The sequence below is a fragment of the Schistocerca americana genome, chromosome 6 (genome assembly GCF_021461395.2).
Source record: "Schistocerca americana isolate TAMUIC-IGC-003095 chromosome 6, iqSchAmer2.1, whole genome shotgun sequence".
Classification (NCBI taxonomy): domain Eukaryota; kingdom Metazoa; phylum Arthropoda; class Insecta; order Orthoptera; family Acrididae; genus Schistocerca; species Schistocerca americana.
Window position 1 is genome coordinate 389,523,205 of NC_060124.1, and position 26,636 is coordinate 389,549,840.

Here is a 26,636-nt window from a genome sequence, read left to right on the forward strand (position 1 = left end):
GGAAACTTTTCTGTCAAATGGGTGAAAGCTCGACCTCCTTCATCATAGCTTTTACAAAGTTCTTCATAAGGCTGAACTTGAGATGAAGAGAAGGCAAAAAGTTATTTTATTGGGTTCAATCAATTGATTGTTTTTGCAGATTTTCCTTTCCAGATGTGTATGATTTTCTTATAGGCCATTCCTTGACTGTATTGTGGTTCTTGCTGTCACAGCTGTCCATAGGCACAAAAACTGTGACATTTTGTGAGCCCATCTTGTAAATCTGTGGCTTCAAGTTACAGACAGGAGTATATTATTACACGCTAGAACATTTTGAAATGTAGATTCAGATTCTACACATCGAAACACATACTAACTGATACATCACATCCCAGGTGCAAAATGGTTGTTGAGTAGTGTTATTTGTCTGATGTGTTTATTACATGTATGAAACAAAGACAACAAATCATATTCTGAGTAATTGGAGGAAAAAAGATATGTGGAGATAGAGAGATGTATTTTGCATTTATCTTTGTATAAATTATGAACATAAAACAATGAAAGAAAAAAATTAGTCTGCTGTGCACATAACTGTATTTAAAATTGAAGAAAGGCTCATAAATTTTGCGTTATTTAAGTCTGGAGAAGAAATTGTTGAGGCAGTATTGAGTAATTGTAAATATGAAGAGTTGTGTCACAGTGAACCAAAATGATACTTATATATTGAAAATATTTGTGCTTTGGTCAAAAAATATAGCTTCAGAAACACACAGCAGTATAAAGAGTTTATTTTCTCCATAGTGTCATTTAGCTCCACTTTACTAATTTTGGAATAGTTTTCTTCGTCACTGTGCATGTGAAATAATGTGTGTTGTGTATTTACCACAGGCACTATGCTTCTCAGTTTCTCAATTTAGGATTCTAGGTCGTCCCCCTCCCCCCAGTGAAATGGGTTGCACATTATGATCATGGTGATGGTACTCAAAAGTGTGAATAACAAATGTAATTAAATATTCTGCCTACTAACTCACTGTTGTTTATGTATAAGAAATTCTAAAGTAAAGTCAAAGAGAAGTTTAGACTATTGCTATTTTTGTTACAGCTGCTTTCAGTTTGTGATTGATGTATTGTTTATCATGAACTTGTCGGTAAGATTCAGTGTTTCTTCTGCATTTGAAACTTCGTCCGCTCATTCTTCATTGATTGGGTTACATGGATTTTTGTGATAATGCCTCTGTACAATTTTGTTGTGTACACTGATTGGGACTTGCACATTAAATGCATGATTGAATCAGGGATACATGTTATTAACACCATGCTGTTCCTGATATCAACAAGAGAAACTGCTTTGCATCACGCTTATATTGGAGAATTTTTTTGCAAACATACAGTGTTATGCAGTGACTTGCATATTTTATAGGGTCAGTTGTTGCAGTCTGTGCCATACTAACTGGTCATGGGGTACTTACAGGCAGAGGTGGGCAGTGATGATGGACGATCCCCCCATGTGACAGCAACTGCTGTGACGACTCGAACAGCAACGACTCACGAGGACAAAGAGACAAATGCGAAAACTAGTCAGGTGAGAAAAATAACATTGTGCTACATTGACATGCTTGCCTATTGCTTTAGAACGACAAAGTAAGTACTTACACAATGGAAACTCCCTCTTGGAATATCGACAATGTAAGGAAAAGATAGATTGCTGCTTACCGTCAAGATGAAATGTTAAGTCGCAGACAGACACAATTAGAAGACACTTACATATTAGTTTCAGCCACAGCCTTTATACAAAAAAGAACACACACACACACACACACACACACACACACACACACACACACACTTACACCTCATGCACATATGACTGCCATCTTCGACAGCTTGGGCAGTTCGGACCATTCTGGTTTGAGCTGCCGGAGATGGCAGTCTTGTAGTGTGTTGAGGTGTGCTTGTTTGTGTGAAGGAACGTCGTGTGTATTTCTCCTTCTTTTCCTGGTGAAGGCTGTGGCAGAAAGCTAATGTGGAAATGTCTTTTAATTGTGCCTATCAGCCTATTACTCATAATTATACTGAATCAAATAACACTGAATTTCAGGTGGAAGAGAAGACAGTAGCCCACACCACAACTACAAGTGGTGCAAGGCAAGAACAACGAACTGTTACTCAGGAAATGAGAGCTACGTCAACAGTAGTTACAACAGATCAGCAGGTACTGACATACTGCTTGAAATCTTAAATAAGCATTTACATCGTTCTTGCATGTTGATCGTTGAGTGCCAGATACTGTCACATGAAAATTTCTGTTCTGCATGTGGATGTCAAATGATTGATTTGATGATTGTCTCAAGTTACTGTCATCTACAGAAACATAACCATTCCCCTAGAAGTTGTTTACTTCTATGTCAATCCAGTTTCATGCATTTATTGAGAAAATTAAAATTTCTTTTTTGTGCATTTTTTCTAAATATTCTTCACTTTAGTTGATAATCTTTAGAAATTGTGTCAGCTTGCCATTGTATATTGTGTTGCAGAATGTAACCTTGTATGGCCCTAAGTTTGTGTTGCTATTATGTTATTCAAAATTTATTTTAGTGAGCAAAGATTTGTGACAACTAGTCTCTGTTTATGAAATTTAAGTTACGACCATAGTATGAAATGAAATGTTCAAACAAATTATAGAAATGCAGTCAGGTGATATCACTACAGCAGCTGATATTTTGACACATGTATATCCTGTCAGTTTCAAGGCACAAATGCAATGAGAGAGTGCTCTACAAGGAAATTTAAAACGTCATTATTCAGGGCGTATGCAGAAAGGCAACAGACACACCATAAACAACTAGCACTGAATATTAATCACCAATGGATGAGCTAGTAGCATTAACTTTGTCCCTACATGATTCGACCAGGAAGCGAGAAGGGCTTATAACAGGAATACCTCCATACCAAAATATAAACAATAATATGACATCATTTTTAACTGCCCCTTTACCCACACAGTTACCATAATTACAGTGTGACATGTTTATGTAGCACTAAACTGTCGCAGAATAAGAGATTGAGAACTTATGCAAGTGCAATGTAGTAGTCACCTGTATTTTAATCACACTGTAACAGTTGCTTTTCACTTAAAGTTAAACTAATAACTATTTGAAAAGCTTTTAGACTGATTCTTATAGCTATTAATTATGGAAGCAACAATCATGACTGAATTCAGGACAGAGGAGGAAGTTTAAGTTCAAGATTAAATATTCTACACAAACAGAAAAGAAATGAAACTCATTTGAAGGCAATGTATTATTCTTTATATACAGTATGGGGTTACTGAGTGGCCAGTTTACGAATCTGAGTGTCCTAACTGAAGGATAATAGTTCTTCAGTATGTTACTTTACCATTTGAAGGATATAGTCGGTGCTTGCAGCTAAGTGAGTGAGCCAATCACCCTTTGGATAAATGCACTACATGTTGTCAAACAATAGGACGGTCATGTTTTCCAAGTATCATCCTCAGTATTGCCCATTTAGCGAAATGCATAGCACACCCATGACACATGTCCATTTGCAGTCCAAGCTCATCGTCACTGTCTTTCTGTGCTGGCTTTGTCTTAGACATAACAAACAGTTAGTACTGAAGAAGCTATAGTGCCCTATCGAACATTCGCAAATTGTTGTTTAAAAAGGATTTGAACATAAGTTCTTGTATTGCATTATAATATTTACATGATAAATGATTCAAAATACATATAAATATTGAACAAAATATGAAACTGATAATTTACAAAACTTAAATTTATGTAATTTTGCTAGTTATGAGAATAACCAACAGATGGTGCCACAGACTGGACAACTCACATTTATGGACAACCAGTACAGAAAACACTTAAAATTACCCAGATTTCCAACAGATAACATTACAAACTGGTCAGCACATTACAGATGACTAGACTAATGACTAGGGTGAGGGGAGGGGGGGGGGAGGATAAGAGAGAGGAGGTAGAGAGAGATTAATTGCATAAGTAGCCTTATTGTTACAGGTTCTAAGCATAAATTAAGAAAAAATCTCCGTCTCTAATCTCAAATGCCAACAGCTCAAAGTGCACGTCAGAATCTCTACATCTGTACTCCACAAGCCACATTACAGTGGAAGGTACTTTGTGTACAGGTGTCACGTCTCATTTTGCCTGTTCCAGTCGTGTGTGGTTTGGAGGAAGAATAGTTTCTGGTAAGCGTATGTGTGAGTGCAGATCTCTCTAATTTTATATTTTATCTTTGCAGTCTTTTTGTGAGATATATGTAGGACAAAGAAATACATTGGTTGACTCTTCTGGGAATGTACCCTGTCGGTACCTTAATAGTGAACCATACTATGATGCAGAATGCCTCTCTTGCAGTGTTCACCACTGGAGTTTGATAAGCATCTCTGTGATGCTTTCGCACTTCCTGAATGAAACTGTAATGAAATGTGCTGCTCTTCTTTGGATCATCTCTATTTCCTTTATCAGTCCTATCTGTTACAGATCTCAGACTGACAAACAATTTTCAAGTATTGGTCAAATGTGCATTTTATAAGTTATTTCATGTGTTGATGGACTACCTTTCCCGAGGCTTCTTTCTGTGAATCTCAGTCTGGTATCTGACTTACCCATGATTGATTTGATGTGGTTTTTCCACTTCAAATCACTTTGTATGCATTCTTATTGACAGTGATTGTTCTGCAATTGTGTAATCATACAATAAAGGGTATTTCTATGTATTTGCAATTTAGAATATACTACATTTGTTTATGTTGTGGATTGATTGCCACTCTTAGCACCAAGCATCGAGATGTACCTCTACATCAGTATTCCACAAGCCACCTGATAGTATGTGGCAGTGGTTATGTCTGGTGCCACTAACTGGTCTTCCTTCCCTGTTGCATTCATGAATGGCTTTTGGGAAGAGGGATTGTGCGTAAGCGTTTGCATTAACTCTAATTTCTCAAATTCTCTCGTTGCCTTGCATCAGTCCTACCCAGTTAGGGTCCCAGATTGATGGACAGTACTCAAAAATCAGTCAAACAAGTGCCTTGTGAGCTCTTTTTCTGTGAATGAATTACATTCCTTTTCCTCGTGAGTCTCAATCTGGTGTGTGATTTACCTACTATTTGGTCCTGTGCAGTTCTTCCTGCATTTCACTCCAATTTTCTAACAGTGCAGCTTCTCTTTATATGACAGAATCATCTGCAAAAAGCCTCATGGAACTTCCAGTGTTTTCTCTCCATTCGGAATGACATCCTGTGTTGTGCATGCTAGAAAATCTTCAGTCTAATGACACAGTTGGCCTGATATTCTGTATGGTCATATTTTGTTCATTAAGTGGCTGTGTGAAACTGTATTGAATGCCTTCTGGAATTTAAGAAACCCAACATCTACATGAGTGCCTGTATGTTCTGCTTTCTGGATGTTGTGGATGAACAGAACGAGCTGGGTTTCCCATGTACGTTGTTTTCGAAATCCATGGTGATTGTTACAGAGGAAATTTTAAGTCTCATAAAATGTTATAATATGCTAGAATAAAACACCTTCCAAAATTCTACATCGATGTGAGAGCTAATAGGGCTGTAGTCTTGTGTAACTGTTCGACAACCCATCTTGAAAATGGGAATGATCTGTGCTTGCTTTCAGTTATTAGGAGCACTTAATTCCTGAAGAGACATATGGTCCGCAGCTGGTAGAAAAGAAGCAAGTTCTTTCACATACTCTGTATAGACTCAAATTGGTACATCCTCAGCTCCAGTGATCTTTCTTCTATTAAGCACTTTCAATTGCTTTTCTGCCCCTTGGTCATTTATATTAATATGTCATTTTATCATTCGTGCGAATATTTAAAGTAGGAACAACATTACAATCTTCCTTTGTGGAGAAAGACATTTAGTGGATAGAATTTTACTTTCAAATTTATTGAGTGCTTCTTGCATAGCCCTCCTTATGCTAATTTTGGTTTTGTTTAGCTTTTATTTGTCTGTGAGGCTTTGACTATATTTAAATTTGCAGTTAATCTCTTTTTGCTTTTATAGCAGCGTTCTAACATAGTTGTCAAACCAAGGCACATCTTTTTCATACCTCATAATCTTGCATGGCACATATATGTCTAAAGTGTATTGTACAATACTGTTGACTTTGTTCCCTTAGGTTCAAAATTGTCAGTGCTGGAGGTGAAATTTTCATGTTGACCCGTTAGATAATCTGAAACCTGTCTCTGCGTCTGTGTTTGTCACATTGAGGTGCCAAAAGTCATGGGATACATCCTAACATTGTGTTGCACCTCCTTTTGCCCAACATAGTGCAGCAATTTGACATGGCATGAACTCAACAAGTTATTGGAAGTCCCCTGCAAAAATATTGAACCATTCTGCCTCTACATCTGTCCATAATTGTAAATGTCTTGCCGTTGCAGGATTCTGTGCACAAACTGACCTCTCAATTATGTCCCATAAATGTTTGATGGGATTCATGTTGGGTGGCCATATCATTCGCTTGAATGTGTCTAGTATGTTCTCCAAACCTGTCATGAATAATTGTGGCCTGGTCACCTGGAACATTGTCATCCATAAAGATTCCATTGTTGTTTGGGAACATGAAGTCCATGAATGGCTGCCAATGGTCTCCAAGTTGCCGAACGTAACCATTTCCAGTCAATGATTGGTCAGTGGGACCAAAGGACTCAGTCCATCGTATATAAACACAGTCCACACCATTATGGAGACACTACCAGCCTGCACAGTGCCTTGTTAACAACTTAGGTCAATGCTTCATGAGATCTGCACCACACTCCAACCCTACCATCAGCTCTCATCAACTGGAATTGGGACTCACCTGCCAAGGCCACGGTTTTCCAGTCGTCTAGGGTCCAGCTGATATGGTCATCAACCCAGGAGATGTTGTATTGTTAGCAAAGGCACTCACATAGGTCGTCTGCTGCCATAGTCCATTAATGCCAAATTTTGCCACCCTGTTCTAATGGATTCATTCGTCGCATGTCCCACATTGATTTATGTGCTTATTTCATGCAGTATTGCTTGTCTGTCAGCACTAACAAGTCTACACAGATGACGCTGCTCTTGGTCATTAAGTGAAGGCCATCGACCACTGCATTTTTTTGTGGTGAGGTAATGCCTGAAATTTGGTATTCTTGGTACACTCTTGACGGTATGGATCTCGGAATATTACATTTTCTAATGATTTCTGAAATGAAATGTCCCATGCATCTAGTTCCAACTACCATTCCTTGTTCAAAAGTATGTTAATTCCTGTTGTGTGGCCACAATCATATTGGAAACCTTTTTTATGAATCATCTGGGTATAAATGGCAGTTCTGCCGATGCACTGCCCTTTAATACCTTGTGCATGTGATACTACTACCATCTGTATATGTGCATATCACTGCCCCATGACTTTCATCACCTCAGTGTCTTTTTCACAGGAGGACTGGTGCTAATGCATTGTTCTGGAATAACAGATTTGCTTGGCTGTTGTAAGCATGTATGACACTTATGCTCAGTACACCATTCCTCCACGGTCCTGATGGTTGTCATATGATGTCACGTCTCCAAGGAGTACAATAGACACTCACTCTACACAAACCAAGACCATCCTTTGCAAACCCTAAAATGGCCCTAATACTAAAATGTGGTTGAAAAATGTGCTTCACACCGTTTTTTAGGGGAGTATGACCATCCTGTTGGAAGTCTTATCTGCATAAGGAAAAAAGACTGTAAACTTTGGGGCCCCCTCTATATTTTAATCCCTCACCCAATTCACAATTGGTCGATACGGTAGCATGTTTGTGTTGTGTCTTTCACTGCAACCATTCTGGCAAAAGGTGACTTTGAGGTAGGCTATCTCGGCTGACAAACTTTCAGGGTTTGAGATGACATGGACTCTATGAACCAAGGTATGAAGTACCCTTTCATGCAGGGCTAGATGGTGGTAACTATGAACCTCAAGATACAAATCAGTTGATTTGCCTTCCAATAAATGGCCTGTCCCAATGAACCGTCAGCCTTCTACCTGACCAACACATCAGGGAGTATGATGTGAATATTTGGGTTCAGTGAATTCAGATGTTTCAGAAAGTGTTTAAATTATCCATTCTACTAGGCCAAACAACAAAAGTATCGTCTGCATATATAAATAAGCTAAGGAAAGATTTAAACTTTGTACTGATGTCCAAACATTTGACAGTTCTTGATTTTATAAGTTCTGTTAAAACAGGCTGTTTTTTGAGTGCCTTCTGATACTGCTGAGGATGTTTGGAGAGAATAATTTCATATGTTGACTGGTACATGTTCGCCAAAGAGTACTATTACAGAAGTTGGGAGGTCTGCTTCGTGTTCATTCATAGGCCTATTGTCAGTAACATGGGTGCTGTGACTTACCGTGTAGCAAAACACCTTACCGTGCAGCAAAACACCTTACCGTGTAACAAAACACCTTGCTGCTCTTTGAGATGACATGGACTCTATGAACCAAGGTATGAAGTACTCTTTCATGCACTAATAGGTTACTGTGTATGTCACATTAAGAACTTGGAAAATTTCTTACGTTGATGTTATAATGAATTTTGATGTGGTCTCTCTCTTGACTTGCATTCCTCTGATTCATTACAATTCATTCAGGTTAGGTTTGGTGATGGATTAATGAATGTATTTTGACATATGCGATTTCCACTTACTTTTTATTCAACAACCAGTTCTATGAACAGACAGATGGTGTTGCAGTGGAGAGTCCTCTGTCACCTGTTGTTGCCTATCTGTTCGTCAAGACTTTGATTGGTTGGTTGATTTGGGGGAGGGGATCAAACGGCGAGGTCATCGGTCCCATCGGATTGAGGAAGGATGGGGAAGGAAGTCAGCCATGCCCTTTCAAAGAAACCATCCCAGCATTTGCCTGAAGCAATTTAGGCAAATCACGGAAAATCTAAATCAGGATGGGCGGACATGGGTTTGAACTGTCATCATCCTGAATGCGAGTCCAGTGTGCTAACCACTGTGCCACCTCTCTCAGTTAAGATTTTGAGCAACATATACTGGAGTTGTCAGCATTGAGACCTGCACGATTTTTTAGATATATACCCAACTACACTGTAACTTTATCGCATGAAGAAGCATAAATACATGAGAGAGAAATTACGTACAGCAGAAAACACACAAGTGGCCACCAGAGCCTTGCATTCCATCTTATGTGGTCATTATTTCTAACAGGGGACACAGCTGGCAGGTTGCACACACTACTGTCATACCAGCAGGCTGGGTGGCCTCTCGTGGCTGAATTAAGCACGGTGAACTATAAACGATTGAACTATAAAATGGTACACACACAAATTTGATAGTTAAAGCATAAACAACACTTATGTTGTTTAGCCTTATGGAAGTGAGAATCCAAAACTTTTGTAGAACATCTGAATTCAATCCATCTGAATATTAGCTTCTTGGTGGAGGTGGAAAAGGATGGCTGTCTTCTCTGTCTCGATGTGTCAATCAGGAGGAAGGTTGATTGTACGTTGGGACATTCTGTTTCTATGAAGTTAACTCACACTGATTTGTATCTTATGGCTGATAGTTGACACCGTCTGGCTCAGTGTAAAGGGGTACTAAGTACCTTGGTTCATAGCACCCATGTCATCTCAGACCCTGAAAGTCTGTCAGTTGAGTTAGCCTACCTCGAAGTCACCCTCCATCAGAATGGTTATAGTGAAAGACAGATCAAACACACATTGTGCTATTGACCAACCATGAATCAGGTGAGGAACGAAACTACTCAAGTGACATTAAAGTCTATGGCCTTTTTGCCATATGCAGGTAGTATTTCCAAAAGGACTGGTGGTATTCTGTGGAAACATGAGTGAAATCTGTTTTTCGACCACGATCTAAGACTAGTGCCCTTTACGGATCTATGAAGGATGATCTCAGTTTGTGGATGTGTACTCTATACCTTGCAGTAATGGCATGTCATACATTGATCAGACCATCAAGACTATGGAGGGCAGGTCTACTGAGCATAAGTGTTCCACATGCTTTCAATAGCTGAACAAATCTGATATTGCAGAACATTGCCTTAGCACCAGTCACCCCATGGAATAAAACAACAAAGAGATTCTGACATTAACTTCCAGCTATTGGGTTAGTGTCATTTAGGAAACAGTTGAGATTAAATTTGGATGTAGCTTGTAAGCAGAGACAGAGGGGGTTTTTGCTTAAGTTTTTCGTGGAACCTTCTGACAGCATAATGCTACTTGCTCACCTGTTGATAATTAATATTCACTATCGACAACTTCTGTCATCTTTGGTTGTGTGTTGGCCCTAGTTGTTTACGGTGTGTGTGTGTGTGTGTTTTTTACCTTTTTTTATTTGCCCTACAAACCAAGGCCATGAATTTCCTTGCACAGCATGTTTTAACTGCATTTGTCTCCTGGAATGACAGGGTGTCTGCCAGTCAAAATATCGGTTTTTGTTGAAGACATCATCCAGCTGCATTCTCATAAATTGTTAAATAGTCACTATTTAGTTTTTTAACCTTCTTTTAGCATTCTTCACTGTTTTCAGGTAATATCAACGCATCTATGAAGGATTCACATTTAAATTTACACTACATAAAAGCAAATAAGTGCCATGCTTTTCACTTTGAATACTCACACTTCTTACTTTTGCTAAGTGAGGCTATGGCAATCTTAACAGAATGCATTGAAGTCACAGTTTGTGTGGCTGAGATATGTGTAATAAATACTGTGTAAATCTAAATGTTCATCTTCTGTAAATGTATGTAAGATCATCTATCGAGTAAATGATAATGAAATAAATTTGAAATCCTAAATCGTAAACAGTTGCTGCAAATGTTTGCTCACAAATGTATGTAAGTCACCACGGTTGTTAATGTGTATGGAGAATTTGTATTTTTGAGGCCACTACAAAATCTCATTTGAAAATCTTTAGAACTATACACTTCACAAATAGGCATGAAAATCCCCTAATTGCCTTCTAACGTGTCATTCCAGTTTGAGTTACAACCACTGTGGCACTTTCTTCTAACATGGTTTCTTTTCTCAGCTTTGTATGCTTAAAAATGTCATTTTATGTGTAATTTAATATCTATGGCGGTAAAACTGTTGTTTTTCTTTCTCTTCCATCTTCTTTCTATTAACAAATGGTCATCATTTGTTAGATTTACAAAGAAATCTGTTGTAATTTTGGATTATGTTTGTTTATTTTCGCTCCATGGGATAACAGTTAATTTCATTCCTATGCACAAGGAATAAAAATTTAGTCCAGTTTTTGTACTCTGGCAGGCAAAAATTTCAGTCATCAAACATGAAATTAATTTCACAAATTAAGAGTAGCACAAGTAAGTAGTTACAATTTCATGGGAATATGCTTTATCACATATGCAGAATCAGTATTTTCTTAAGTTACAAATTGCCCACACTCTGCCAGTGTAGTGTGATTATATACATTATGCCTCGGTTGCAAGACTGCTTGCATGTCAGCCGTTTGCCCACCCATGGCCATTTGTGTCCATGCGTGCCCTGCTGTCCCCAGGTGGGCATGTGAGTTGGTTCAAAAAATGGTTCAAATGGCTCTGAGCACTATGGGACTTAACTTCTTAGGTCATCAGTCCCCTAGAACTTAGAACTACTTAAACCTAACTACCGTATTTACTCGAATCTAAGCCGCACTCGAATCTAAGCCGCACCTGAAAAATGAGACTCGAAATCAAGGAAAAAAATTTTTCCCGAATCTAAGACGCACCTGAAATTTGAGACTCTAAATTCAAGGGGAGAGAAAAGTTTTAGGTCGCACCTCCAAATCGAAACAAAGTTCGCCTAGTTGTAATATGAGACACAATTTAGGTCAAATGTTATGACGATACAGCTGCAGTAGTTTGCTTCGAGTCGTAAGCTTAGCAGTTACGGTTTACCAGGTAGCCATTGCTACGCGTCACGCGCTCCATTCGTATTTATACGGATATCCTTCCTTTTTCACGTGCTTCGTCTGGTTTGAATTGATTGCTTATTTTTCTTTGATCTGATAAGTGCCGTTCTCTTTGATATAGGTGTTTACGTCACTCTAAGCTGAAAATGCATTACTGTACTGTGTCATGCATTGTTTGTCGCATTCTGATAGTGCGTGTTTACGGCCTGTCGCCGCTCGCGGCGTGGCTTGCTTTTGTGCGCGCTACCGCCGCTTACAAATAAAAAAATAGAGAGGAGTTGTCTCATTAGCGAAACATTTGTTGTTACTTACACTACTTCTTTCTTTGATAATGATCAACAAGAACCAAATAATAGACTGCGTATGATAGATGATGTTCTGAACGAAATTTTAGCGAAAATTTTTCTCCGTTTGAAAATCTTTGCAGGCGCCTCTTTAGTTCATTACATTCTGCACAGAAATTAGAGTCATCTTAGATTTAAAAATCTAGTCAGTTGCCGTGCTTCATTTCTGACTGTATCACTATCAGGCATAAGAATAATACGAATATAAACATGACATGATATGTATATTCTTCCGTGTTTGCTGTTGTCTCACTCTAGTTTCGTAGTTTATTAGGCAGACAGGATTTAAATGAGATAGTAGCAAACACGAAACAATACATGGCAAAATGTTTATATTCGTATTAATCTTATGGCGAAGAGAATACTACATGTGATTCACAATTCATAAAAGCTCCTATTAGCAACCATCTCTTCTCACAGGTAGGAAAAAATTCAGAACGTAGAGTTGGCCATATTGACAAACATCCCAAACAGTCTTGCCAGTCGGATTTTCGTAGTACATTGAAATGCTGCTACATTCGAAGATCAACAATACAGAATTTGTATTTACTTCGTTGGATAATGTACCAAAACGCAGTGGTAGAAACTCTGGGCGGAGGAAAAAGGCTCGTCTTCCACTTTTTTTTTAAATTTATTTACTGACGCAGAGATTTTGGTGCCAGTATTTATCTTTGTGCCAACAAAGCATGCCTGTGTGGCGCTACATATATTCGATGGCAGAAGTTAGTTGTGGCGGCACCCACCAACATTTTTCAGAACTCCCGCTTGCTTTGCACTCGATTCTAAGCCGCAGGCGGCTTTTTGGATTACAAAAATCGGAAAAAAAGTGCGGCTTAGATTCGAGTAAATACGGTAACGTAAGGACATTACACACATCCATGCCCGAGGCAGGATTCGAACCTGCGACCGTAGCGGTCGCGCGGTACCAGACTGTATCGCCTAGAACTGCTCAGCCACTCTGGCCGGCGCATGTGAGTTGGAATAGCCTTTATTATGCCATCATATTCAAAACATAGTTATCCTGATGGTTTGAAATTGAGTGACAAACCAGAACTTGAACCCAGGTCTCATTCATCGCTCATCATGATGTTTTGATTACATTATGGTCCCAGTTTCATTCAATATATTACATCGTATTTTGAACATGTTTTCTCATCTTCATGTATATCAACAAACAGGTTAAAATGAAATATGTACTATGTAGAGCCTATTCTGAATAGTATTGGAAGGTAGTAGGAAAGTAGGTGAAGTCCTGGTGTTTTTCTTGTTGCGATGATGTAAGTCACCTCACCAATAGAATGACTTCTTCAGTGATGTCATATTGCTTTTAGCTGTTACTGTTTTTATTTTACTATTGAAATTTCAGCATTTGTTCCATTTTCAAGCATCTACAAAACTTAACACAATATGCTGAGAACAATGTAACATGGGATTATTGTACATGCAACCAATTTTGCAGTTTGTTGATGTTTATGTACTTACAAGATTTTTGACATGCAGGTTGAAGCTGGGCACAGATTACAACATAATATGCATGCACATCAAAGAGCAACCAGTCAACACTCCCAGTTACTTATTGGTCATGACATTCCATTTTATGCACTGTAATTTTGAATGTATTGTATGTATCATGACACATTGACCCATCTAAAAATGCACACTTATACTACATCAGACTAAAAGTGTAAAACAATCAAAAAAATTTTTATTTATGAGAATATATTGTGAGTGTACTTTGAAGGCACTGTAAATTTCCATTAGTCATCCTTTCTATTAGTCTTCCTTGCTACTGGTGTTACAATTGCAGTTTTGTAGATGTGCACTAAGTGAGAGTTTGGAGTTCTCACTTATGTTTGTGTGCTCTGTGAATCTGGTGAAGAAACATCTACCTGTTTGTTCTATAATTGTATCTAAAAACAAAGATTCTGTAACTTACCAAACGAAAGCGTTGGTATGTTGATAGAGACAATAAAAATAACAAACACAAACACACAAATTTCAAGCTTCATCAGGAAAGAGGGAAAGGCGAAAGGATGTGGGTTTTAAGGGAGAGGGTAAGGAGTCGTTCCAATCCTGGGAGCAGAAAGACTTACCTTGGGGGGAAAAAGGGACAGGTATACACTCGCAAACACACACATATCCATCCACACAGGTATACACACACACATATCCATCCACATATGCGAGTGTATACCTGCCCCTTTTCCCCCCCAAGGTAAGTCTTTCCGCTCCCGGGATTGGAATGACTCCTTACCCTCTCCCTTAAAACCCACATTCTTTCGTCTTTCCCTCTCCTTCCCTCTTTCCTGATGAAGCAACCGCGGGTTGCGAAAGCTTGAAATTTGTGTGTGTGTTTGTGTTTGTTATTGTCTCTATCAACGTACCAACACTTTCGTTTGGTAAGTTACAGAATCTTTGTTTTTAGATATATTTTTCCCACGTGGAATTTTTCCCTCTATTATATTCTTAGCATTAATTATTTAATTGGATAGATAAAAAAATCTACTCACCAAGCGGCAACAGAACACACACATAAAAGACCGTTGTGATTGGCAAGCTTTCGGAGCCAATGGCTCCTTCTTCATGCAGAATGAAGAGGAAGGAAGAAGGGGGAAAAGGACTGGAAAGGTCAAGGAAAAGGGGTAGATTTTGGGGAAGTCACCCAGAACCACAGGTCAGGGGAGACTTACCGTACGGGATGAGTAAAAAAGACTGATTGTTGGGGACTGCCTTAGACGAGACTTGAAAACCTGAGAGCTTAAAGGTGGAAGACAGGGTTATATGAAAGACAGAGATTACTACTAAAATATCGTGCACGTTTTAAAAAGAGTGAAAAGATAAATGTATTGTGCATAACAGAGGTGGGAGGGTGGCAGTGAAAAATAGACAAAAAAGAAATGAAACATGTAGAAAACTAAAACAGAATGAAGCAAAGAGTAGTTACACTGAAGAAAAGCTGAGATGGTAGAAATCAACATAAATTAAGGCCAGGTGGAAATTATTGTTTGTTCCATATAGAAACTATAACATTCACCACATTTCATTTTATAAATTTCTTATTGTATAAATAATTTTATTTTATGCGTAGTGTGTCTGACCATTTTACCTACTTTGTTGTTTGTGGGAAAAAGTGAAAATTATGGGCTGTTCTATCTGATATGGTACTGTTATAAGTTAAAACAATGTATTTCATTATTTCTGATTCTCTTTCATGTTAATGTTATTTATTTCACTATATTGTTATTTTGTACAGTTTGTCTACCATATCAGTACTGTGGCCATTAGTTGTTGCTATATGTTTTAGCATACGTAACTCTTTGGTGATTTCGTTCTGTTCTAAAGGGAGGTTAATGATTCGGATGGTCACGGAGTGAGAAAAGGCCTTCTTATGTATTTCTGGGTGGCATGAACTGTTGGGGATTATGCTGTCAGTGCAGGTTGATTTCAGGAATATTACAAATTTACAAATTTAGGGGTGTCATTGTCATTCTGTATGGGCTTGCTTGCCCCCCCCCCTTTTTTTTTTTTTAAGTCACATAGTAAAACCAATATTGGGTTGTATACTATTAGAGTGTGAAAGCATACTTTTGATTTCAGTAATTGTGCCATAAAAGAGAACAAGAGCATTGTCTACATACCTCATATAGTATAAAATTTTCCTAGTGATAGTAGTAAATATTTCAAAAAATTGGTTCTCTGTATGATTTACAAAACTAACTGCAGGACACTAGCAATACAACTGCCATGGCAACTCCATCTGGTTATGAATGTATCTTATATTGGAATTTAAAATAATTGAAAGATAATGTCAGTTGTAGTAATTTGGTAATTTTATCAGCTTAGGCTATTCCAATTTTTTAATATATGAGTGGGATCCTTTTTATATTATCAGTGGTTTCTATTGTGTATTGTAGATGCTTGAAAATGAAACAAATACCAAAGCTGCAATAGTGACATCTTAAAGCAACATGACATCATTTAAAAAAATTATAAAAACTGTGGATCCATATTAGAAGAAAGGATAATTTATGTTCCATAGTTTTAGATTATTTAAATAATAGGTATTTTTGTGTAACTGACAGTAGGTATATAAATGCATCAAAATATGAGTTACCTGTGCTCAAAACACATCACTTTGCATTAAATTAAAACATGCCATTGTGACTAGTAGCAGTATACCACAAATAAATGAGGACTATCATATCCAAAATCCTACCCACATCATCCAAGTTAGTATTCCAGCACCCAGCCTACCTACAGAATGTCCTTGCCCAGACTTATTCCAATCTTGCACCTACTGGGTCATTCCGTTGTGGCTGGCCCAGGTGCAAGACTTGTCCCATACACCCACCCACCACCTCCTACCACAGTTCAGTCACAGACATTTCATACCCAGTGAAAGGCGGGCCACATCTGAAAGCAGCCGTGTTGTACAGGGTGTCCTAGGAGGAATGGTCAATATTTAGAGATGTGACGAGAATGATTATTCAAAACAAAATGAGTGTAGTAGATATAAGCTCTAAAATGCATACCTTATGAGCTTTGAGCACTTCTTCATCTTTGATACAGTGAAATACATCTCTTCTGCTGAGAGGTATTTGCTTTCTGTATTTCAGGAGAAGATGGTGCAGACCAAAACACCAAGAAATTTTGTGGTAAACAGAGGCTCTAAAATGCATACCTTAAAAACTATTAGCACTTGTTCAGTAGAAGAAATGTGCTTCATAGTAGTGAAGATGAACAAGTAGTTATAGATCTTCGGATATGCACTTTCTAGCCCATGTTTAGAGGACATTTTTTTCTTGTTTTGGTTTATACTGCTATCTCTCAAAATATGGAAGCAAAGAGCTTGCAGTAGAAGATACTTGTTTCACAGTATTGAAGATGAAGAAGTGCTCATGTCTCTTAAGGTATGTATTTAGAACCCAGGTTTACTAGATGTTTTTGCTTTGAATGATCGTTCCTGCCATATCCCCATATATTGACCATTCCTCCTAGGACATCCTGTACATCAGCTATGCTGCAATTACTGTGCAGCAAACTATGTGCATGACAAGTAACCAGCTGTCTACTCAGACGAATGGCCACCACCAAACTGTGGCAAACTGCAAACTTGACCATCCAGTTGCCGAACATGCTGCACACCACAGCACAAATGACAACAGGTGCTTCAATATGCGGGATATCTGGATTTGCCCTTCCATTACAAATTTTCTGAACTACACAGGGGAAAATTGTCTCTCAGTGTATCCTGCACTCGCATAGTTCCCCTGGCCTAAATCTCCGGTAATCTGTTTCTGACTCTCTCACCTTACCTTGTCCCTTCTCTCTTCCGCCCACATCACTCCTTCCCCATCCTGATCATTTACTGCCTTCTGCCACGACTCTTCTTCCCCCTATGTGGCCACTCTCTCTCTCTCTCTCTCTCTCTCTCTCTCTCTCTCTCCCCCCCCTCCCTCCCTCCCTCCCTCCGCCCCCTCTCCCTCCCTCCTTTTCCACCCATATCCTTTTCTCTCTCGTCTCCCTCCACCACCCCCCTCTCCCTCTTTCTGTCTCTCTTTTATGTCCTACCTCATACTCTTTTCATCTTGTTATGCTGTGGTTGAGTCATCTGTTGAAAGACCTGCGACTTTCTCACTGCCGCCTTCTTGCATCATTCCCTACCACTTCCCACCTCCTTCAGTCCAGAAAACTGCTTTCAGTAATCAATAATCAGTCTCACTGTGGCCAAGGGAGTGTCGTTTTGATGTCTGTGTGGTTGTGTGGCGAAGCTTGAAAGGTAATGTGAGTATTATTTTCTGTTACCTGTTTCTATGCTCCACACATCAGTTTATGCGTTGTTTCTTCCAGGCGTTTTCATTATTGTCATACATTCAAACAGAGATAGAAAAAGATACTTTCTCTATTGGCTGACATTGTATATAGAGAGGGACAGAAATGCTAGTTTTCTGAAACTGGTCAGATAATATGCATTTTCCCAATCTTATTTTCTTATCACTAGGTTCATATTCTTGATAGTCCTTGCACAGCAGTTTATTTTTTCTACAGGTATTCTTACCACTAGCTACTTCTAATCCCTCACTGATAAGACATACTCAATCAGAGAGCCACTTGTCGGATGACTCATGTTACGTTCCAGATGGCATCATGCATGGCACTGTTTCCTGTTTATATGTTATTGTGATGATCACTTAGCTGCCAGTAAGGATCAGCCAATGTGTACTAGTAATATACAGGTTTTGCTGCATAAGAGCCATGACCTTGATAGCTCCTTTTTCACAGAAGTGATTTGGATTTTGTCTCATGTATTCCTTGAATATTCCCACTTTCTTCAATACTTTTGTCTCATTTACCAGATGATGGAATTGCTGGTCCTGAATGTTAATGCTTTTGTCAGCTTTTGTTATTGTCTTTTTCTGTTGCCTCCTGTTAACTAGAAAGTGTTTTTATTTGTCTGCAGTTCCATTTTGGTGATTATTTTCTTTAGACAGAACACATATCAATTTGTGTCTGTTTTGTAACTTATATTGATGACTTTCCAGTTTCATGCACACCCTCTTAGTCTTTTATAATTGTTTCTTATAACGTGATTGTTTTCCATTCCTCTGTGCCTGTTCTGTTATTTATATTTAAGTTTTTCTTTCTCTCTAGCCTTTTCTTTCCTGTGTGGCTTTCTTGCTGAATGGTCTGATGCTCTTGTAAAAAAACACAGAATTGTTGTCACTATTAACTAATACGTTTTGTTATTTTCCCACAATTGTCTTCTGCCTTTATCTGGTGGGGTTAGGTCATTGATGCTAATTATGTTAAGCATATGCCAACATTATCCCTCTTAACCTGATTTTCAAGTAAATTACTAACAAGGAAAATTTGGTTCTGGAGCCTCAAAATCATGTTGTGTTTTACCTGTTCCTGTTGATTTGACACCTGCAAAAACTTCAGATGTTTGTAGTAATTTTGGTAATTTATTAAAATTAATAACATTCATGCTTGCTATAGAGCAATTTTATATTTCCCTGGTTACTGTATTCAGTGTCCAGTCAAGCAGGAAATTATATTACATATACCAGAAAGAAAAGCTAGGAAGGCCATCCCCTTCCCCTTCCAAAAGAGAAATACGAGTCTCCATTGCTTTTTGCTGTTTCTGCTCTAATGCTACACACTCTGCCCTGATCCTTTCCCTGCTTGGCTTGCTGTATGGCTAATGGTATTGCTGCATGCCTTCCACTTTCTTAGCAGTTTTCCAGACGCTCAAGTACAAGCTCTGATGACTCTGGAACACCTGTGGATCTGCTGGACGAACCTGAGGATGGTCTCTTCTATGCCAATGGTGGTGCCAGACTTCAGGTAAGCACTACAGTGTTTCATCTCTCTTATTCTGATTACAGCAGCATATGTGTCCAGGTGAGACCACTCCATAGTTCCTCTCACAGGACTTACTCCCATCTCATCAACCATAGTACAGAAATTGTAATGAGATTGTATTGGTCTTTCTTTTCTAAAACACATTTCTAGTAAGTCTGGTATCACTAGATAGTACTTTCTTGTGCTGAATGACTGATACTTCTGAGTGCTGCACCAAAGACTACAGTTCAGAAACCAGTGTGTACAGGAATGTTAATTTTATCAGTAGCAAGATTATAATATGTGCACTAAGAGCAGTTGTGGTAAATGTAAGACCCCCATTTTTGGAAAGATTGTAGCAGTTTTCAGTCCATAATTTCAATCCAGATGTGACAGTTTACTTTGCACTGTTGCAGTTCTCAAACTAAAAAAAAAAAAAAAAAAAAAAAAAAAATCTTTTGTGTATTAATGAGTAAATGTGATAATGTGAGAAAAATAGAATATGAAGGATGTAAGTTACTCCCTTAGATTATTATCGTTACTATTGTTATATTAAATGAGTTAATTTTGATGCAGAAGATGACTCCAACACCATCAGTGAGCTGTGAAATGTAAGATTTTTTAATTTTAGTTCTATTGAAATTGTATAATACATTTTGTGTGTAACAGACTAATCCACTGTTAAAGAATTTCCTTGCTATTGCTGTGTCTTTTAGCACCCTGCTTGCAACTAACTTCAACACAAACAATACAAGCACACATGAAAAATTGTTAGGCAAAACTGTCATTGAAGGTACTACATTTTCATACTTTATTATAAATAATTTTTTGAGTTTTGTGAAGTAGCTTCAAAATGTCCAATTCCTTCAAAGCAAGAAATTATATACCATCGCTAAGACTTACATTAATGTGGAAACATTGAAATTCATTGAATATGTCCATATTAACAAGAGCCTGGATGAATTGCTATAAAACAGAAAGTCCGTGTTGCAAAACCATTGTAAATTATGTCTATACGTATATGTACTGATTATCAGATTTTGAGGATCTTTCTGTGAGTGTGCATAATAACCGTAACAACTTGAATTCATTTATCTCAATTCACTACTGATTCATTTGTAATAATTTTTATTAGCATATAAATAAACCTTGAGAATTTAACTTATCATCATCAGTTCATGTAACGTATCTTATCCCAATTCTCAAAACATGTCTGTACAGTAATAAAAGTTGTTACAAAGTGTCTGAAATGAATTGTTGATGCCAAATAAGTTATCAGCTTTGTTGAATTGTTGGTAACTGAGAGTACTGTGGGTATTTCTCCTGAGGAGTAAAACAGTACAAGTGCAGGAGACTCAGTTGGACAGAGGGTAGAGGTATTAATTTTGAGATTGTACATTCGTGTCATAATGTCACATTAGATGTAACTTGTTTTCTTTGGTGTCTGTGGAGTGATTCTGTGACTATGAAAGTGTGTTTGCCCACGTTTATCTTATTGTATACTGGTGTGGTTTTATTTGAAAATCAAGTGATTATGTCTTCCCTGACAGTTGTACTGAATTTGCGACTCTCCCTGTGTGATACTTAACTCTTTAACTGCTCTGGACATGTTAACGCGTGCGCCTTTGTAGCTGTCCCTGTGTGCTCCGAATGTAGACACGTTCAGAGTACCAGGTAGAAGGACTGGTGGCGTAGGTAAACACATTCAGAGCGCACAGGGACAGGCACAAAGGGGCGCGTTAACACGTCCAGAGCTATTAAAGGGTTAACAAAAGTGATTTGCTTATGATTGTATAATAAATAATTTCTTATTCTGCAAGTACTGATTACAACTTTTTTCTTGATTGTGTAACAGCCCATTGTGCCAACTGAAAGTAAAGTGTATAGCCAGCCAGGATCTCCCAGCACAACCAGTGTAACAAGCACAACAAAAGTACCTGTTGTAGCTACAGAGACACGTAAGGTAACAGTCGAAGAAGGACCTTACAGTGCCTCGGGAGAGATTGTCAGTTCTCAGACCATCTCCAGCAAAACGAGAACTGTTGAGACAATAACGGTGAGAGTCAGAAGCAATACCACGGTGTTGTAACTATGATTTTTATTAATCTTTCATTAGGCACGTTCTATTTTTGTATTCTGTACTTTTCCCCTCCCTTGTTTGGTATTTATGTGGTTTAACAGATTATTTAAACATCCAGTGTAACATGAGTTTGTCAATAATTGTTTGGTAGTAGTGGCTTTTTTCTGTTTATGTGATTTTAACCTCCTACAGTTCTTTATGTATGTGAAAAAAATCAATTTGCACTGTGGTTTGGTTGCTCATTAGTTTTTAGATCACCCTATATCTGGGTAGGTCAATAAATTTCATTCTTGGACAATAGTATGGGTGTAAAACATCACATAAGACTATTCATAGTTAAGCACTGTGAGTTCATATACATAGAAAAGAAAAACTGAAGAGTTAACTTCATAAGGAACAATTGGTGAACACTCTTTTTCACTTTGGTTTCTTCATGCTGCTTCCCTCTCGTATCATTTAAAGTGAATGGAATTACTAATGCATTTATATTTACCATGATTTCAGTTGTGTCAGCCACTAACCAGAAATGAAGCTGTCCAGATCACTTAATGTATTTTCTTATTTATAACGTCTTTCACCCACTGCCATTGTCAAATTCAAACTTAGAAGCTGTCAAACAACATTCAGCATCAGTATCATTTGAAAGTGTCCTCTGATATTGACTGATGAGTTGATAATGACACTAACTTGTTTTACTTGTTCAGAGTTTTGATCTGATACGGCAGTAGCCAAAACGATGTTGAAAATAAAGAAATATGGTAAACGATTGAGGCAGCTTCATCCACAAAATGTCCACAGCGGTTACAGAGTCATTAAGAAAATTTATTTCCTTTATTAATACTAACCAAAAAGCAACAACCATAAGATTTTGACAGTTAGGTCCCATTTTGAGTTCTCCATACTCCCAAGGGTATCTCCTTGTATAGATATGGAATGCGCTCATCATCTTGATGCCGACTGAGGAGCTACTTGAATGAGAAGTAACAGCATCATGATCTGGAAAGTGTGCTAAGTGGCTTCGAGAGCAGTATTCTGACCACATGACTGTCCATACCACATCCACATGATGCCATAAGGCAAGAGGATGACATGGCAGCTGGTAGACATCCCTTGGGCCTTCATGACCTGGACAAGGAACTTGCACAAAATAGATAGGAGTAATGTTAATATGTGTATAAGGAAAGATAGTGCAAGTGGTTTGTCATCCATTTATCAGGTTTGAATGTTGTTTGTGAGAAGATTGTGTTATGCCATATGTAAGAAGGAGAACAACACCAGCTGGATCACAGCCTATGAACAGGCCAAGAAAAAATTATTTGATTTTATTGGCAAATTTGGTGTTACTTTTTGTCAAAATATTTATTTTTTTGCCAGATTTGATGTTGTTTTGCAAATCAGTTAATACTTTTATCAAATTTTTTATATTTGCCAAATTTGGTGTAGATTTTTTGACATATTCGCTATTTTTTTTTTTGGTGACATTTGTTATCATTTCCTGCCAAAGTCGGTGTTGCTTTTGCCAAACACAATTCATTTTTTGCCAAATTTGGTCTTTTTTTACAATTTGGTGTTTTTTTTCAAATTCAGTGTTATTTTTTTGGAAAATGTAGGTTTTTTTTGCAGATTGGTGTTATATTTTGCAAAATTTGGTGTTTTCTAAAAAATTCAATGCTTTTTTTTGCCAAATTTTGTGATATTTTTTGCCAAATTAATGTTTTTCTTTTTTTTCTAAATTTGATGTTCATTTCTGGCCAAATTTGATGTTATGCTTTTGCCAAACTCCATGTTTTTACCAAATTTGCTGCTTTTTTGCCAAATTCTGCATTATATTTTCTGTTTCAGTGGACATCAAAGTTCATTAAGTGGTAAATTTTAGGATTATATATGAACATTACTGTTGAGAGATAAGATGTCAAAATGCAATTTTAACATTCAGTAATTGTCAATTATGTATAGTAATAAACTGCCATTCTCAGGTTTAAACATTTTTACATAGCAAAATTACAAATTTTGCAGTCTCATAAAGATTGCAGATTTTGTTATTGTTCTGAAAATTGCTTATTTCTAATTATAGTCTTCAGAAAATTTTCCTGTCCCTGCCTGTTGAGATTGGTGTTTCTCATTCCATGATATTGCTGCTTGCATTGGTCAGGAAACCTCGAGTGACATGTGAAAGGAGGGCCATACTTAATGTCTTGTAGGATCTCAACATCTTCGTGAGACTGGCGCCTGAAAGTACATACATGTTTTTCTCTTGGCAGTGCAGGTTGGTACAACTGCATCATGTACCTTGAGTCGGTAAATGGGTTTGTTGCAGCAAGTATACACACGGACAGTGTGACCATGGACTGTCAGCACAGTGACCATTGTGGTGGCTTGCCTCAACATGGCAGCAGAGAGAGGCGTGCCGAAAGTAATTATGCTCCTGACATCTGTATAGCCAATGGCTGTGCTTTATTTCTGAGGTCTCCCTGACATTACCTTTCACAGTATTATGCAGTATCACCTGTTGTATGTACTGTCCCTACCTATCTCAGTACAGTGGGTATGCAACTGTTGTGATGGCCAACACGTACTTTTAAATCTTTCGTCAAATAAAAATATTGCTGAACTCTGGCATAGAGTTGAAGTAGCATGGGTAGACATTACTGTCTGTCATCCGAGGTCAGTTCAACTTGATGCCCAGCCGGATTAGAGCCACTGTTGGTGTACTTTATTTCATATCCCATGTACTTCCAAGTCAGATTTTGTTATTTACTATCCTTCCAGGTGATGCAGTTTCAGTGGCTAGTAATGTATATGAGAGTATTAACAACTTGTAGCAATCCATCTCCGTATACTGTTCATTTGCGAACAATTAAATCTTTTTGTCAGATGAACTGTGCCAAATTCGTGCAGCAGGAAATCTGCTTATCATCAGTGTACCTGACAGATTGAAAATTAACTTTATTCTGTTTGTACATCTTATTCATTACTTAGCTGTTGACAGCTTGCTGTAAACGTACTGCAGCTGTTTAGAATGGCTTGTTCCATTTCTGACAACTCATGTAGTATCATTAACTTGGGGATACTGTTTATGAGAGATAATTTTATGAGGGAGAATCTGATAGTTGTTGCTGTCAGCTTCTCTCTCTCTCTCCCTATTTTTTTTTTTGCTCCCCCCCCCCCCCCCCCCCCCTTCCTTGCTCTCATCTCACATATGTCATTTAAGTATATTTTGCTGAATCAGAAATAATTGTTGGACCATTATTCACTAAGTTCTTCCATTTGCTTCATTGTCTAATAAGGTGACATCAGGCAAAAGCTTAACATCCCACAATTTAGATGTCATGAACAAACTGTACTGTGCCAGTTCCTAAACACATGGCAGAATGGAATGGGACAAATCCTTGCTTTCTTTAATTTTTTATGAAAGAAACTTAATCCAAATAGGAGAGTATGATTTTAGCAAACTTTGTTATTGATATCTAGTTGGTTTTTAAATTCTACCTATTTTTTATTGCAGTACAAAACAGAAAAAGATGGAGTGGTAGAGACGCGAGTGGAACAGAAAATAACTATTCAGTCAGATGGTGATCCTATTGACCATGACAGGGCACTAGCAGAAGCTATTCAAGAAGCAACTGCCATGAATCCTGACATGACTGTTGAGAAGATTGAGATTCAGCAACAGCAGCAGCAGCAGCAAGGGGCTCCAGGTAATGTTCCATGTTACCAATTCAGAAATGATATACTAGTTTTTCCATACACGTGGAGAATGAATAAAACAAATTAAAGCATTGATTATAATAGAGGGAAACATTCCACGTGGGAAAAATATATCTAAAAACAAAGATATGACTTACCAAACAAAAGCGCTGGCACGTCAATAGACACACAAACAAACACAAATATACACACAAAATTCTAGCTTTCGCAACCAACGGTTGCTTCGTCAGGAAAGAGGGAAGGAGAGGGAAAGACGAAAGGATGTGGGTTTTAAAGGAGAGGGTAAGGAGTCATTCCAATCCCGAGAGCGGAAAGACTTACCTGAGGGGGAAAAAAGGACAGGTATACACTCGCACACACACACATGTCCATCCACACATTACAGACACAAGCAGACATATATATGTTGCCTTTACAAATGTCTGCTTGTGTCTGTGTATATGCGGATGGATATGCGTGTGTGTGCGATGCACAAACAAACACAAACATACACACAAAATTCAAGCTTTCGCAACCAACGGTTGCTTCGTCAGGAAAGAGGGAAGGAGAGGGAAAGACGAAAGGATGTGGGTTTTAAGGGAGAGGGTAGGGAGTCATTCCAATCCTGGGAGTGGAAAGACTTACCTTAGGGGGAAAAAAGGACAGGTATACACTCGCGCACACACACACATATCCATCCGCACATACACAGACACAAGCAGACATTTGCTGCTTGTGTCTGTGTCTGCTTGTGTCTGTGTATGTGCGGATGGATATGTGTGTGTGTGTGTGCGCGCGCGAGTGTATGCCTGTCCTTTTTTCCCCCTAAGGTAAGTCTTTCCGCTCCCGGGATTGGAATGACTCCTTACCCTCTCCCTTAAAACCCACATTCTTTCGTCTTTCCCTCTCCTTTCCTCTTTCCTGACGAAGCAACCGTTGGTTGCGAAAGCTTGAATTTTGTGTGTATGTTTGTGTTTGTTTGTGCGTCTATCGACCTGCCAGCGCTTTCGTTTGGTAAGTCGCATCATCTTTGTTTTTATATATATATATATATATATATATATAACTTACCAAACGAGAAAGCGCTGGTATGTTGATAGACACAGTAAAAAACACACAAACACACACACAAATTTCCAGCTTTCGCAACCCAAGGTTGCTTCATCAGGAAAGAGGGAAGGAGAGGGAAAGGTGAAAGGATGTGGGTTTTAAGGGATAGGGTAAGGAGTCATTC

The 26,636-nt window shown here is 38.2% G+C and overlaps 1 protein-coding gene across 4 annotated transcripts in view; it reads left to right on the top strand.

Moving 5' to 3' along the window:
* The window catches only part of LOC124619344 (mesocentin-like), a 628,722-nt gene that overhangs the window by 591,976 nt on the left and 10,110 nt on the right, over positions 1 to 26,636 (top strand). For 2 of the 4 annotated variants that reach the window (XM_047145661.1, XM_047145664.1), the window contains 5 exons: positions 1,451 to 1,561; positions 2,078 to 2,191; positions 19,528 to 19,638; positions 21,491 to 21,691; positions 25,221 to 25,413. In XM_047145661.1, the coding sequence (XP_047001617.1) occupies positions 1,451 to 1,561; positions 2,078 to 2,191; positions 19,528 to 19,638; positions 21,491 to 21,691; positions 25,221 to 25,413 (730 nt within the window). The remainder of the gene's footprint in view (positions 1 to 1,450; positions 1,562 to 2,077; positions 2,192 to 19,527; positions 19,639 to 21,490; positions 21,692 to 25,220; positions 25,414 to 26,636) is intronic. The other 2 variants (XM_047145662.1, XM_047145663.1) reach the window with 2 other exon arrangements.